Raw genomic sequence first — 15,239 nt, 5'->3', positions numbered from 1 at the left:
GTAATGTGTATTTGCTGAGACTCTGGGGGTAGTTCAGGCAGGGCGTCCGGGAAGCAGAGGGACCCGAGGCTGGAGAAGTAGGCTGCCTCCAGGTTTACGTGGCTTTTGTCTGCCTTGCCTATGAATCGGGCTTTTGCGTTGGCAAGACAGCAGGACGTTTTTAAAGAAAATTAATTTCCTTCCCTCGGTGGATCTGAAGACAAAGATTACATTGATGGAATCTCTGTCTGGAGTCCGACAGGAAACAGGTTTTTGATACACAGTAGAATAGAACAAGGATACAACAACTCACAAGGTAGCCTTTACTACAGTTCTCATTTTAACATATTAATTGTGTTAGTTACCAAAATGGGTTGTCAAACTTGTTACAAATTTGTATGCTGTTAATGTACAAACTGGGATTTTGTAACCCCCTTTTCATTCCATTTTTAGTGGATACATATACTCTATAGGGTAATTTTCTTCTTATCGCAGAACTCTGATGTCGAAGTATCTGATTAACCTTACCTTAAAACTCTTCTCCAAATTGAGTGGTTATTCACAAAGAGTAGTCATTGGTCATCACATAACATACCAAATTTACCTTCATACTTAACCATCTTGAATTACGGGAACAGCAGGGTTCGGTTGCGTTTTTCCCGGTCATTTGATTTGATACTGGTGGTAACCAGCTGTGTCTTCAGTGGTTGTGAGAACAAGAATGAGTTCAGCCATAATACATTTTTAAAGCCTTTATATTTACTTTCTATGTAAGGTATCCTATCAAAATGCCTGTTCTGTGATATAATGTGAGCCATCGCTCGGGTGGAAAGTATACAAACACGTGTACCGCCAACGCCAAACAAACACTGACTGGTATAAATTAGCGAGTGAGGGAGCGGTGGGCAGACGTGGAGGAACCGAGCCTACATCGCCGCCATCCTGTCCAATTGTGTAAATGAAGAAAAGGACGTTTGCCAGAGCCGTAGAGGAAAGACATTGAAGGGCATGTTGTTTCCCAGACATTGTGCTGATCGCTGGGGGTTCAGAATAAGAAGACAGGAGTTCAGTAGGTTGACCACAATTACTCTAGAGTCTAGAATCTAGACCTTGCTTAGCCAACATATTTTATGATTTTTGTTAGAGTTTCTGGCGTTTCCTGCAAGTATTGTCAGATAGTTTACAGAGGAAAGAAGAAATATCACGAAAACTAGTTGATCCTTAGTTTTGTTAAATGCTAACTGGAAATGATTCTGGTTTTAGGCTCTGAAACAAAGAGAAGCAATCCTGAGACTCATCTTGAAAAATGAAAACGTAAGTAGAAAATTACATTTTCCCCCAACCTGTAAATATGTTTACGTTCATAAAACCGTTTTAGAAATGAAAAAGTAATTGGAGAATAAACAGCTTTGTACTTGACATAAATCACTGTAAAACTGTTGGCCGTTCATGTAACGCATTAGCCATGGTCCATTTGAACTAATTAAAGATGGTCTGCTTTTTTTTAAAGTGCTGTGTTTCATATCTTTGATATTTTTAGGCTGTTCTTCAGTTATATAAGATACATTTATTTTTGTACAGCAGTATGGGTTTTATTTATTTGATTACGATATTTTTTGAAGTTGCAGTTGAGATTTAAAAGGGTATGATAATCAAAATTTAAATGGGTTCTGTATTTAAGGTCACATCCTTCAGAATTAAAACATGTACGTTAAATGGTATTCAGAGAAGAATCCCACTTCTCCTCCTACATTTCTTCTGTGTCCCTTCAGATGACCCAGTCTGTAACAGCACGTAGGATATACTGTTACTCCTTTTCCTTTTCCTACATAAGCCATATTAATAGACTGCATACCCTGTCCTGTGCATTGCTTTTGTCACTCATCTTGCAGACCTTTCCATATTAGCAGATAGTGTCTTTACTCTGTGCGCTCAGTCGCTCTCTCTCGTTCTCTCTCTCGTTTTTGCGTTGCATAGGACTCCACTGTCTGGATATACCACGGCTCATTAAATCAGTGCCATACTGAAGAACATTCAGGTTGATTCCAGTCTTTTACTACCACAAAAATGCCGTATTGAATAACAACCTTGAACATATGTCACTTCGCACTTGTCCAGGGATGTTAGTAGGGGTGATTTTCCAGAAAAGGAATTGCTAGATCACAGGATCTGATTTAGAATTCTGGTGGCTCTTGCCAGATTCCGCGCTGATGTACTCTCACACCAGCAGCCTTAGCGCCTCCCCGGCTGCCTTGCCGACGAATGCGGTGGGGCTTTGTGCCCCCGTGATCTAGGTGGAGAATGGTATCTCATTGTATTCTTAAGGATGAAATGAGCATTTCGTGTTTAAGAGCCTCTTGAGGTTTTTTTCTGTGAAACACCCATTCATATTCTTGGCCGATTTTTCTGTTGCAGTGTTCTTGTGCTTAGGGATTTATAGGAACTCTAATATATTAGAGAGAATTCTCTTAGTTGATATGATTTGAAGTATTTTTTCCTGGTTTGTTTTTCTTAACTTGCTGGATTCTTTTCCCCCGTTTTTGGCTTCTGAGGTTTGAATAACATGGCATTCTTCACCATCCTAAACTTTGTATCTAAGCTCTATTTGAGGGGCGCCTGGCTGGCTGAGTCGGTGGAACACACGACTCTTGATTGCGGGGTCATGAGTTCAAGCACCACATCAGGCATAGGGCTTACTTAAACAAAATAAGTAAATAAAATAAACTCACTCCTTGAACTTGCTGTCCAAACTAAAAAACCTGATAGATTCCCATAGGGCGGGTTGCTTGTATTTTGTGGTTTTCCTCCATGAATCACTGTCAGGGTGATTGTGCCCCTCGCTGCCCTACTTCCCCACTCCCCAGGTTTCCCATTGCACTGCATCTGTGAATATTTTAGTTTCACTTCTAAAAGAAATAATTCTTTTCTTTTTTGACTTAATCTCATAACCATTATTACACTTAACAAAAAAAGGACAATAATTCATTACTGTCATTGAATATCTATTCAATGGAATATCTATATCAAGGAATATCTATTCCTTTTTTTTTTTTTTTTTTTTTTTTTTTTTTTTTTTTTAAGAGTAGCACCTTTGGAAATCCTTTTAGGATGACATTCGGCACGGGTGTAAGGAATGCCTAATGAAAACAGTTCCCATGACTTTATGGTTTATCTACTAGCTGTTATAAAAAGGGTTACTTTCCGATTATTTGCTGTGTACCTAGCATAGTGGTGAGATTTACATTGTTTTACTTAATCCTCAGTTCATCTGAGGAGCACATGTTGATACTATTTTACGTTGAGGAAACCGAAACTCAGAGAAGTTCTATAATAAATTGCCCAGGCCGATGTAGCAAAGTAGTGATGGAGCCTTTCTCTCAACCATTATGGCATGCTGCCTCTGTTCATCTTGCTCCCCCGCTGCCTGGAATCTTCTCCTCTTTGATATTTTCTCAAAGTTGCTTTGTTCATCTTTATCGCTTTGTAACTTTATCGCTGTGTCGTGCACAAGATTTGTGAGTGGTTAGAACATAGTGTGGCCCAACAAAGTATGGCCAAAAGATGGGGTGGAGGCGTTGATTGTTTAAGTGAGGAAGACAGATTGTTAATATTTCAGAGTACAATTTGGAAGGTGTTAAGTAGGTTTTTTTTAATGTTTTATTTTTTAATGTTTATTTTTGAGAGAGGGGGAGAGACAGAGCATGAGCAGGGGAGGGACGGAGGGTGGGGGGGGACGCAGAATCCGAAGCAGGCTCCAGGCCTGCTGTCAGCACAGAGCCCGACGCGGGGCTCGAACTCACAAACTGTGAGATCATGACCTGAGCTGAAGTCAGCCACTCAACCGAGACACCCAGGCGCCCCTTATTTTTTTTACTGTTTATTTTTGAGAGAGAGAGAGTGTGTGTGAGCAGGGGAGGGACAGAGAGAGAGGGAGACCTAGAATCCGAAGCAGGCTCCAGGCTCTGAGCTGTCAGCACAGAGCCTGACACGGGGCTGGAACCCGCAAACCGTGAGATCACGACCTGAGCTGAAGTCAGACGCTTAAACGACTGAGCCACCCAGGCGCCCCTCTTAAGTAGTTTTTTTAATGTATGGAATATTGTATACACAGACACAACCTTATATCCACCACCCGGATTTAACGGGTGATCTTAACATGTTTGCTTCCCATGTCCTGCAGTCACTGTCACTGGTAGCCCGTTGTCCTGATGGGTAGTGGAAATTTGTTTCGTGGTTGTGTGTGGATGGACACGTGATGCGTGTGCAGGTGTAGGTTATTTTTACTCTTCCGTGAGTTTTACAAACTGTAGAGAAATTAGATTCTTGCATGTCTGGTGCCGTGTGTTTGTGCACAAGTAAGAAGGGTTGTCAGATACAAGGGAGCGTATGCTTCCCAGGAAGAGAATAGACAGGTCTGATTATAATCAGAAGCATGACGAGGTAACATGCACAGAATGAAAGAAAAGCCCCCGGGAACAGATTTACAACCCTGTGACCAACAGGGGACCAATATCCAAATTATACAGAAGTCCCGTAGTGAGTTCGTCATGTTTTCTGTTGTGTACATCAGATCACAGGCGCTCACTGTACCTAGAAGTGCTCACTGTCTGATCCATCAGTACATGATACGGGAGTTCACTCGAGATTGGGACTGTCAGTCTCGGGGGCTGTGAGTTCGAGCACCATGCTGCGTGTAGAGATTACTTAAGATCTTAAAGAAAACATCTCCCAGTATTACTGTGCATTTGTCCATCTCACCCTGTCCTTATGTTCATTTCTGCTGTATGTATTTCAGGGCCATATTTTATTAAATGCATATCAGTGCAGAGTTGTTGTATTTTTCTGATGTATTATTTTTTTATTATTTAATGATTTCTATTCCAAATTATGTGTGTTGAGTAAAATTCTATTGATCTGATGAGAATAGAACTAAATTAGCTTTCTTTTGGTTAATATTTGCCTTGTCTGTCCTTTCTCAACCTTTTGTTTTGAACTTTTTTTCTTTTAAAACTGAACACCAAATCTGTTTTATTTTCCCCTTGGACGGGGTGTGACCATTCTAAACCTCAAATTAACTGCATTTTGGTTTTTTATACAGTCTAATGGGCTTTCACCAGCCTAGCCTATTTGCATTTGTGGGGATCACTGATAAGCTCTGATTCATTCTTTCTTACTCTAGTACTTTCTATGTATTATGCTTTTTGTTTTTTGCCCACCCACCCCCACTCTTGTGTTTTCTTCCCTTTTTTCCTCTTCTTCTGCTGTTTCGGAAGGTACACATTCTCTTTTTATCTTTTACGGGTACCCTTAAAATTTTTTTATATATACCTATAGTCCAGGTTAACACTATTTCCTCCCTCTTCCTGATACTATAATTTTACTTCAAATGTTTCTGCGTGGATGTTCCCTGTCTCACATGTTCTGTGTCTCACATTTTAGTTCCACGTTGTTTCCCCACCCCAAATTTTAAATGACTGTCACTACTGTGTATGTATTAAAGCTTGCTTGCTTGCTTTATTTATTAAAAAAATTTTTTGATGTTTATTTTTGAGAGACAGAGTACGAGTGGGGGAGGGGCAGCGAGAGAGAGGAAGACACAGAATCTGAAGCAGGCTCCAGGCTCTGAACTGTCAGCACAGAGCCCGATGTGGGGCTCGAACTCACAAACCGATGCGGGGCTTGAACCCACCAACCGTGAGGTCATGACCTGAGCCGAAGTCTGATGCCCAACCAACTGAGCCCCCCAAGGCGCCCCTATTAAAACTTATTTAGTTCCGTGTTTACCATTTTTTTCGCTTAGCTCTACTGCCAGCCCCACACCTACCTCCTGCGTTCACTTCTGTTCACAAAGAATGTGGGGTATCTCCTCATTCAACCCCCACTTTTAGAGATGAGGAGACCGGCGTCGCGTGAGGTCACAGTTGCAGAGCTGACTGTAGACCCCACACCGTCTGGCGTCCCAGTCTCGTGCACGGTTGCCAGTGTTACTCAAACACTGGGGCTTACCCAGTGGGCATTTAATAACTCACAGAGGTGGCATTTCAGGTCGGTGGAAGAAAGTAAGTGTTGTTAAGGCAGATGGTCAGCTATGCAGGGGAAGAGTTCGGCTGGACCTTAACCACAGCGTGTCCACAGCCCGGCTCTGGTGTGACCTCGGGCAGTGTATTTAAGCTCCCTCAGAACAAGAACACTGCCTGGCAGGGTCCCCTGAAACTAATTAACATGCAGAGTGCTTAGCGTGGCGAGTGACACGTATGCATCATCTAATACAAGGACGTCGTTCTTGCTCATTTTCTCTTCTCAACCTACATGGAAGCCTAGTGTGTACTCTCCTAGGCCTGCTGTGCGCCCAGGACGGTGACCGAAGCTTACGTTGAGGAACGAGACTATTACGCTGGGTGTTGGGCTGGTAAACACAGAGCATTGCGGCCAAAGGGCAAGCAAGCGCCCGTTGATAGGTTTGCTGTCATGGACCCGGGACTTGATGCGGGCTGTTTGCCAAGAATGGTGAATGCAGTCCTGCAACTCAGGACCTTCCTAAGAGGCGCCAAGGAGAGTCCGACAGTGTTGGAGTGTCTGTTCTTCCCTCTCGCTTCATGATCTATCGAGTAAGGCTTTATTTAATACTCCAGTCGTAATGGCAGTTCATGACAATTAGATTTCAAAACTCCAGGTTTTATGGCTAAAGGAAAAGTAGAAACAAAGTATTTTTGGATGATTCTCCTTCCGTACTATTCCAACATGCTCAACATTCTTTACGTGGAAGGACAGTGGCTAGCTCATGCTCTGCAGCACTTTTCACGTTTGTTTTTCCTCGTGAAAGGTGGACAGGCACGTGGACCTGCTGGAAGTCGCCCAGGAGACGGACGGTTTCTCGGGCAGTGACCTGAAGGAGATGTGCAGGGACGCCGCCCTCCTGTGTGTCCGGGAGTATGTTAACTCTACATCGGAAGAAAGGTATCATCTCCTATTTCTCAGACCCTTTTAGACCTTTCAGGGTGGTTTCCCTTATTTTTCTTTACAATACCAACTCTGCTTATGGAATAAAAGGTGAACTTGAATTAACAATCTCCCCAACTTTATGAACTGCCCTTTTTTCTTCCTAAAGGGAAGTTCTGAAAGCGAGTTGGGGACGGGGGTTGTGGGGAGGCTCTGGAAGGAAGAGGAAGAAACAGAAGCCGCACGTTTGCCAAAAATCCCCGCACTGGGTCACAGGAGGCCGACGGCAGCTTAGGCTTACTTACTCCTAGGAAAGAGGGTTCTCTAGGATTCCCGGACTGCTTTGCACTTGAAAGTCCTAGTTCCATTTCCTGTGCTCTTCCAGGGATTTCCCCCGTGAGTGGGCCTGGGGGCCATTGCTGGGGATTAGACTTCAGTGTGTTAACAGTAATGCGTGTACTAAACAGACTGTTGTCACTGGGGCAAACTTCACTCGAAAGCCGTTTCAGAGCACGAGTTTGAGAAACCAGCTCTGTGCCCGGCTGTTTCACCAGAGACGCTAGTGAGCCGGCTCAAGTCCGCCCCCATGAACTGTGTCCTGCAAGGACCTTTCCCAGAAGGCCGCTTGCCCTGGGCCAGCCTAACACTGCGTTTCTAAGCCTCTTTTCAGAGTATTGACCTTCTGATGAAGAGTTCCTGTAACTCTTAGCACACTGTTGTACTTTGGGGCCTCATGTTGAATGAGTTCTCTGCCTCTGGCCCCTTTTTCTAAGGCCTCCTCCCTCATCCGCCACCGAGGCTCTCACTCCAGGAGACTTGGATATGCTGGTGGTGCCATGTTCTTAATGACCATGTTTTTAATGACGGTGCATCGCCATGGCAAGCTTCACCAAAAACTCTTTCGCTTGGTGTAGAAAGAAAGGTTAGCTATGTTTGCCCTAGTTCCGCACCTGCCTTCAGTGCTCCCTGGGGCCCCGTTATGGAGAGGCTCACTTCATTTATTTGTTGCTGGATTATTCCAGCTCCCCTAATGCTGATGCTGGGAATACTTTTGACCTCTGACCGGAGCCAAGAGTCTACTTGCCAAAGGTTTTTATTCTTGTGTGTAAGAAAATGAGGAGAGGAGGAGAAACAACTTATGAATACGTTTTGTGTGAATAAGTTACGTTAATAAAGAAAGTCCTATTTTTCTGCTGTCCTCAAAGCCTTTGAAAATTTTATATGTCAGGATGAAAAATCTGGGTCTTAGACTTGGCTTATCGTAACTTTTTCCCTAAATGTTTGTAAATTACAAGGAGACATTATATATTGGATTTTGTTTTTCTCATTATTGAATAGGGGAGGTTTAGGCTAGTTGGTTTTTTACTAACAGCAAAGAATTTTATTTTTAGTTTGTCACATGCTAAATATGTACATGAATATATACCCAAGAATGCTACTTTTAATTTCAGTTTTCATGGGAATAATTTTTGATTCCTTGATGGGAATTCTACGCCCACATAAACTGCACACCTTTATCTAATATTTCCGCGTTGTGCCAACATTCTGCATTTGGTTCTTAGTGTGAGGCATTTGGTTTTCATGACCACATCTGCAACACTGAGTTACAGCCGGCCATTTTGGCCCCCTCCCTCCCAGCAGCCCGTGCTTCTAAAAACATCCTCCCCAGCTTGTGTCTGCACAGAAAATTCTGGAAGCATTCACATGAAGCTCATAATTGTGGCTGTCCTTGGGGGTCTTAGGTGGGACAAAGATTTCATTTCTTAATCTCAGGAGGATGTTTTAGGGAGGTGTATTTGAAAGTTATTTGACCATCTGGCGGTTTTGTCTGTGTCTTAGCCGCGATGAAGATGAAATCCGGCCTGTGCAACAGCAGGACCTGCATCGAGCGATTGAGAAGATGAAGAAATCCAAGGACGCCGCATTTCAGAATGTTTTGACACATGTTTGTTTAGATTAAGAGTAAAGATCATTTGTACAGTTCAGTGTGATCTAGTTTGGTGCACTCTTATCATCAGTGGAAATAGAATGAAAACAGGAATGTCCTTCACGCCGTGAGAGAGTTAAATGTTCACGACACTGGTTTTATACTCTGACTCCTAAGTTATTGAGATGTAGTTGTTCTATAAGCGGTGTTACTACTCGTCAGAAATCATGAGGAGGAACAGTCTAATCCAGCCTGAGTGCGGGCTCGCGTCTGACCTCTGTCTCCGGACGCTGCGGCCTCAGAGCATCTAAGCTGGTCTTAAAGTAACGATTTGTCGAGTCATTCGTGGAAACAGGGATGTGGGTAAGTGCTGGTTTCTCGATACGTGAGTGAGTGAGTGAGTGAGTGGGTGCGTGCGTGTGTATTAAATGTATATATTCACACATTTTATATCAATACTCTGTAGATATGTTTGAATACGGAAACTTTTTTTTACCCCAACTACTGAATCAAAAAGTACCAAATAGTGTACAGCAGAACTGAGATTTCTGGTCGTGTGTAAAGGTACAGTGATTCAGCCATTTCCAGCTGTCACTTGTGTCCGCTTTCGTTTTAAGTTGAGCATTTCTCCGCAGTGGAATAGTCGGAGTCCGCCACGTCTCTGCTTCAGAAGGGGCTCCACTATTACGCTGGTCGGAAAATCCAACAAAAATACTTGATCAGTGATCAGCATTGAGTGGTTGTCAGGCTTTTGGACGATCGACACGGATTTCAAGTCTTTCTGGAAGCACACTGAGCAGAGGCCTGTTTTCAGTCGATACACGTGAACGTGGTTGGAGGAGCCTTTCCAAAGGGCTTTGAAAAACTACAGTGCCATGCGGCACACATCTGTGACTTCTCCTTCATTTGATGGAACGTAGTTCTGTTGTAGCCATGGTTTTGTAATGTTATTTTAAAGTTATGTTTTTTAATTATGGTCAAATATAATTTGGTCATCAGAAATGGAATGATAGTTTAAAACAAGTAGCTGTTGCTAGCTGTGCTAAAAATACTCATTTTGTGACTTTGATTTTTAAAGTTTTCTTAGCATATTATAAATTGTGCCCTAGTTAGTACAGATACACACGTCAGAGTCCCCATATTGTATCCGTGGTCATTCGATGCTGTGTGCCCTCCATAGGAAACATTTTTTTTTTGTCCAGAATTTCACTAACCAGAATTCTGTTATAGGCCCTTAAACACACCGCATGAGGAAAATGGCACAATATGGTCTTGAGGTGCCTTCTGTGAACCATCTGAAAGATTAAATTATGCTCCATATATTTTTGTTTTTATTGTATTTCTTTGAAACTCTTCAGTCTTCATTCGTGAGTCATTAGAGTAATTTATTTGATAGTAGGTCTCTCACTTGAACCTGTTGGGGAGTTTATTTGGTTGTGCGAGTAGCGGGCGGGTAGAGATTGCGGAAAGTACTCTGGACGACAAAAAGCAAGTTTCAAAAACTGTGAAGACGATTAAAAATTGACTGCAAAACACAAGATATCAAAAATAAAAAGTTTCGTCTCCCGTTTTTAATAACTATATTATACGATTATTTTATAAACATACAATAAAGAGGTCCCTCTTTATTAATTTTTCTCCACTTGGTCTTCTTCCAAAGTTACAAATCTTCTGGGGGTTTTTTAGTTTATCAACTTGCATTTGGAGTGTTTTATCTTGCTGAGTAGCTTTCACACTTCAGTAGCATGCAATCTCAGGTCTTATCGTTATTTTGCCTTAGGATGGATTTCAGTAATCATTTACTCTGATGGCAGACTGGTGTAAAAAAGAGGTGATCTATCTCTCATGTCCTTTCTTTTTATCTTAAATTCAGAGCATCCAGTAGTACAGTTACTAAGTTTATCATGGTTTTAATCACCACGTGAAGTTAGGTCCCGTCAATCGTGACTCATCCGGGCATCTTGGGGCCTTACAGTAGTCGAGGAACCTTCTTTATGTCATTTCGGAGAGCTTTTAGTGTCACAGAATCTGTGCTCGCTGTAGACGTGCATTTGACACAGGTCGCTGGGCTCCAGGTTCCCGGGTATTCCCTCGTGGGCGGCAGTTATGCACGCCGGACGTGGAGTTGGGCGGCTCCCTGTGGACGTCCAGGTGGCTAATCCAGGCTCCCTGTGAATTAACCCTCTGCCTGCGCGCTAGTCCCCTAACATCTCTGAGCCTCCGCTTCCACAAAATGGAGCTGCAGTGGCGCCCACCCACGGGGTGGTGTGAGGAGACGGTGCGTGTAAGGCGCTCAGCACCGGCCCCAGAGCAGTCCTCGCTCAAATGCGGGCCGTCACCGTATTCGTTTCTTACTTTTACCCACCGACGTGCGTATCTGTTGGCAGGCTGAAGTTCGGAGCATTCTCTCTGCTTACTCCACCTGCAGAATCCCCAGGCCCGTACTCTAGGGACTGAGATAGAGATGATCACCTGTGTGATGCTTCTGACACCCTCGTCGTTGGAAGACGGCTGGTGAGTCTGGTGTGTCTCACACTCTTTCCAGGCCTTTCTGTGGAGAGTTCGGGAACTCCATATTGGAAGCAGCTCAGTATCTTCTTTATGATTTCCTTTGCTTCTACCTCTCAGCTCCCAAATGCAGGACAACCCAGAACCCACCATGCTGTCAAGAGCTGGGTGGGTTCCTGGAAATATGCCACGTGGACCAGAATGACCTAACATCACTTAGCAGCTGTACCTTAAAGGTTTGGTGTTCCAGGAGGATGGCTCAAGCCTTGAGTAAGCGTTGAGTGCCTCCCTTATTGATGGGGATTTTTTTCTTTTTTTTTTTTTTATCGGCATTGTGTTGTTTGTAGACGAACATTGTAACTTTCTTCTGGATAAAGAAACTAAAACAGATGATATTTATCTTTTAGCTTTTCTCAAGGTCAGAATATTGAATAGAATTCTGATATCCTGAGCATATATCCTGCCCTTGAAGCCATAGAATCGTTCCATGTAGAGCTGACAAATCTTCAGAGGGCCTTCATTATTAAATATGTTGTAGACTGAGCCGTGAAACAGTTCACTAATCTTGTCAAAAATTAAAGCTCTGTTTACACGTGTCGGTGGAAGTTACGCCCTCCTCACCACTCCATGAAACTACCGAGAAGATGGACAGCACGGGTGCCAGATGTAAATGAGATCGGCCCTAAACACGATCACTTACTCATGTGAGTAAGAATAAAACATCCTAAGTAACACTCGTGTAACTTCTAACACTGTCAGTACTAACAGCACATAAGGTCTCATTACTAAAACACTCTACTGGGGGAGCTTGGGTGGCTCCATCAGTTAAGTGTCCAGCTCTTAATTTTGGCTCAGGTCATGATCTCACGGATTGTGGGCTCGAGCCCCGCGTCGGGCTCTGCACTCATAGCGCTTGGGATGCTCTCTCCCTCCCTCTGCACACGTTCCGTCTCTCTCTCAAAAAAGCATTTTATTCTAAATAGGACACTGGACTGGGAGTACATTTTTGTGATTGTCTAATATTTATAGTTCTCTGCTTGAGAATGCTTTTAGGTGTAAGTTGTTGGGCTTTGAAATACAGTCGCAGTGAATAATGTTCATGCTGGTGTGGAGTGTGTCATGATAGTTTGTGAGTTTGTGAGTCATGATAGTTCAGTTCAAAACCAGAGCCAAAGCTCTAGTTAAGTAATTACTGACATGCAAAACTTAGAACTGAGAATAGAACACTGTGTTGTGTTTGGAAGACGGATAGCTTCCAGAAATTCTAGGAATGACCGAGATACTCAAATGGGGGGTGGTGATATATCATCCAGTAAAACAAATTCCTGGGGCGCCTGGGTGGCTCAGTCAGTTGAGCGTCCGACTCTTGACTTCAGCTCAGGTCATGATCCCAGGGTTGTAAGATTGAGCCCCTTGGCAGGCTCCGTGCTGAGCTCCGTGAAGAGCCTGCTTGGGGTTCTTGCTCTCTCTCTCTCTCTGTCTCTCTGTCTCTCTCTCTCAAAACATATCTTTGCAGACACATCTGAGCGAGACAGGCATTGTCTACTGGGCCATAGTCCTGGTCTTGTAAAGGGTACTGGTTAGGTAACCAGACAGCTGACCTATGCAGTGAAGAATTCACTTGAAAGGGTATGGGGGAGCTCAGGAGCTCAAAAGGAAGTAAAAAACTGGACTTAGGGAGCATTCGGCTCTTGATCTTGGCTCAGGTCACGATCTCATGGTTTGTAGGTTTGAGCAAGTCTAATCAAGAATCCTGCTTGGGATCCTCTCTCTGTCCCTCCCCCACACTCGCTCTCTCTCAAATGTAAAAAAAAAAAAAAAGTGGACTTAGAGGACAGAAAGCTCCAGAAGGTTTTTTAACTGGAATTGTTCAAGAATCTTGCTTTTATTCCTCTGCTGGGTTAAATGAATCCTGTTTGTCTTTAAATTGCCCCATTCTTGAATCCCGGAAGTGATTCAAAGTCCTGGAAGTAGGTGTGCAAACCCAAGTCAATGTCCCTGTCGGCAGCCCTGGCGCTTTGAGAGAATGAGCCTCCAGGACCCCTGGCTTAAATGGCTTGAGGGCAAGGATCTGGGTGTACCACCTCCTCACGACTAAATGCAACAGATGGCAGGATTTCAACCAAAGAAAAGTGAGTACTGTGGACCAGGTGGCTGGACAAACACATGACAAGGACCAGCTTATCGCGCGATACCATAGGTACGAGCCAAACGGAGCTGATCCTGTAACCAGAGGGGGCCTGTTGAAGTGGGAGCCGCCAACACTGTGGTTGGAGTGCACTGTGCACTGTGTGGGCACAGCCTTGTGGGGACCGCGCGCTCTACTCGCCCCTGCTGCCAGAGTGCCGCCTGGCTTGTCCGGCGTGTTAGCTGGGTGATCTTTAACTTATTCCTGATTTTGTTCCAGATAACAGGTCTAAAAAAAGAACACTGGAGACAGAAGGATAATGTTAGGTTTTGTTTTATTTCCAAGGAACGCAGACCTCTTCCTCTGTGGGCAGTGAGGGTGAAGGCCTGGTCATCCCGATCCCAGGGCCCGGGTACGCCGGGTCTGGGCTGTCGCTTTCATAAGATGGGGTGGCCGGGCTTCGGCCACCCCTGCCCTCTCCTGCAGCAGCCTCTTGATCTTAGCGGTATTGGAGATGGGTTGGGTGGGAGGTGTGAGGTTCAGATGTTCGTGGCCCTGTGGACTCGGTTCTGACAGGGTCCTGGCGTCCAGCCACCATGAGGACGCACAAGACTTGAGCTCCTCTTTCACCATTTGCTCTGCAAGATGCCGGGAAGGGGGATCATCTCGCCAGGCAGTTTATTTTTGAAGGTGATGTGTTTGTAGATTTCAGTCAGTGACGTGAGTCTTGGTTGAATTCTCATCCCTGCAAAGTCTCGCCATCTAAGGCAGGCCTGCTTTTCCATACACTGCATCCAGACTGTGGAGTCTCCTCCCCAGTGTATGCACAAGCACCGAGGCGCCCCGCTCACCCCTGAGCGGCTTAGCTCTCTCCGGAAGGCAGTTGGCGAATAATCCTCGTAGCTACTGTTCTTTGCGAGCCTTGTAGAAAACCATTATTTTTATTTTGCCCGGCTTTTTTCTTGTTGCCCTGGTAATGAAGGTCTTTCACGCCCTCCTACATTCATTCTAGCAGAATTCTAACTCAGGTGAAGTTCATTTCCAACTTTATAGGTTTCAATCCCAACCGTGAAACTTTTATATGTGTAATATAATTATATATATATGTGTGTGTGCGTATGTGTATATATATAAATATATGTGTGTGTATGTATATGTATGTATGTGTGTCTGTGTGTGTGTGTGTGTGTATATATATATATATATATATATATATATATACATTGCCCAAGGCTACAATGCCATACACACACACACACACACACACACATATATATGGCAGTGTAGCCTTGGGCAAAATCTGTTTCCTTGAGCATCTGTCTCCTTATCTCTAAATAGGAATCCTAATGTATACCTCCTGGAATGGTTTTAAGAATCCTATGGAAATGCTTTGGAAGTTAGGAAATGAATATGTCCGCCGGTCATCATGTGTTTAGGAAAGTCGTCTCCCATCTCCCACTTCCAGGCCTCTGTTTCCTTGTCTGCACGGTGATGGACGTGCTGAAATGGATGTCTTTACATCCGCATCCCAGCTCTCTAAGCCACACACTGTGGCAACGGTGGCCATGTTGGCAGACAGATGCAGGGCCCTCGGCAAGGCTGACCTGCCCATCAGGGCTCCGAAACGGGGCGGCCTAGTCAGCTACTGCAGGCTGTCAGCCTCGGTGAACACACTTGCTCTAACAGGCACGGATTACAAAATACGCCATTATGTAGGCGGGTTGGAGACACTTCTGTGTGCCTGGTGTTTGTGTGTAC

The 15,239-nt window shown here is 44.2% G+C and overlaps 1 protein-coding gene across 3 annotated transcripts in view; it reads left to right on the top strand.

Moving 5' to 3' along the window:
* The window catches only part of ATAD1 (ATPase family AAA domain containing 1), a 73,766-nt gene extending 63,599 nt beyond the window's left edge, over nt 1-10,167 (top strand). For all 3 annotated transcript variants that reach the window (XM_015536261.2, XM_042961250.1, XM_007079258.3), the window contains exons 8-10: nt 1,243-1,293; nt 6,803-6,936; nt 8,758-10,167. In XM_015536261.2, the coding sequence (XP_015391747.1) occupies nt 1,243-1,293; nt 6,803-6,936; nt 8,758-8,878 (306 nt within the window). In that variant the 3' untranslated portion in view covers nt 8,879-10,167. The remainder of the gene's footprint in view (nt 1-1,242; nt 1,294-6,802; nt 6,937-8,757) is intronic.
* The last annotated feature ends 5,072 nt before the right edge of the window (nt 10,168-15,239 follow it).

Source organism: Panthera tigris, chromosome D2 (assembly GCF_018350195.1).
Source record: "Panthera tigris isolate Pti1 chromosome D2, P.tigris_Pti1_mat1.1, whole genome shotgun sequence".
In the NCBI taxonomy this organism is placed as follows: domain Eukaryota; kingdom Metazoa; phylum Chordata; class Mammalia; order Carnivora; family Felidae; genus Panthera; species Panthera tigris.
The sequence above is the reverse complement of the archived record's forward strand: the minus strand, read 5'-3'. Positions and strand labels throughout refer to the sequence as shown.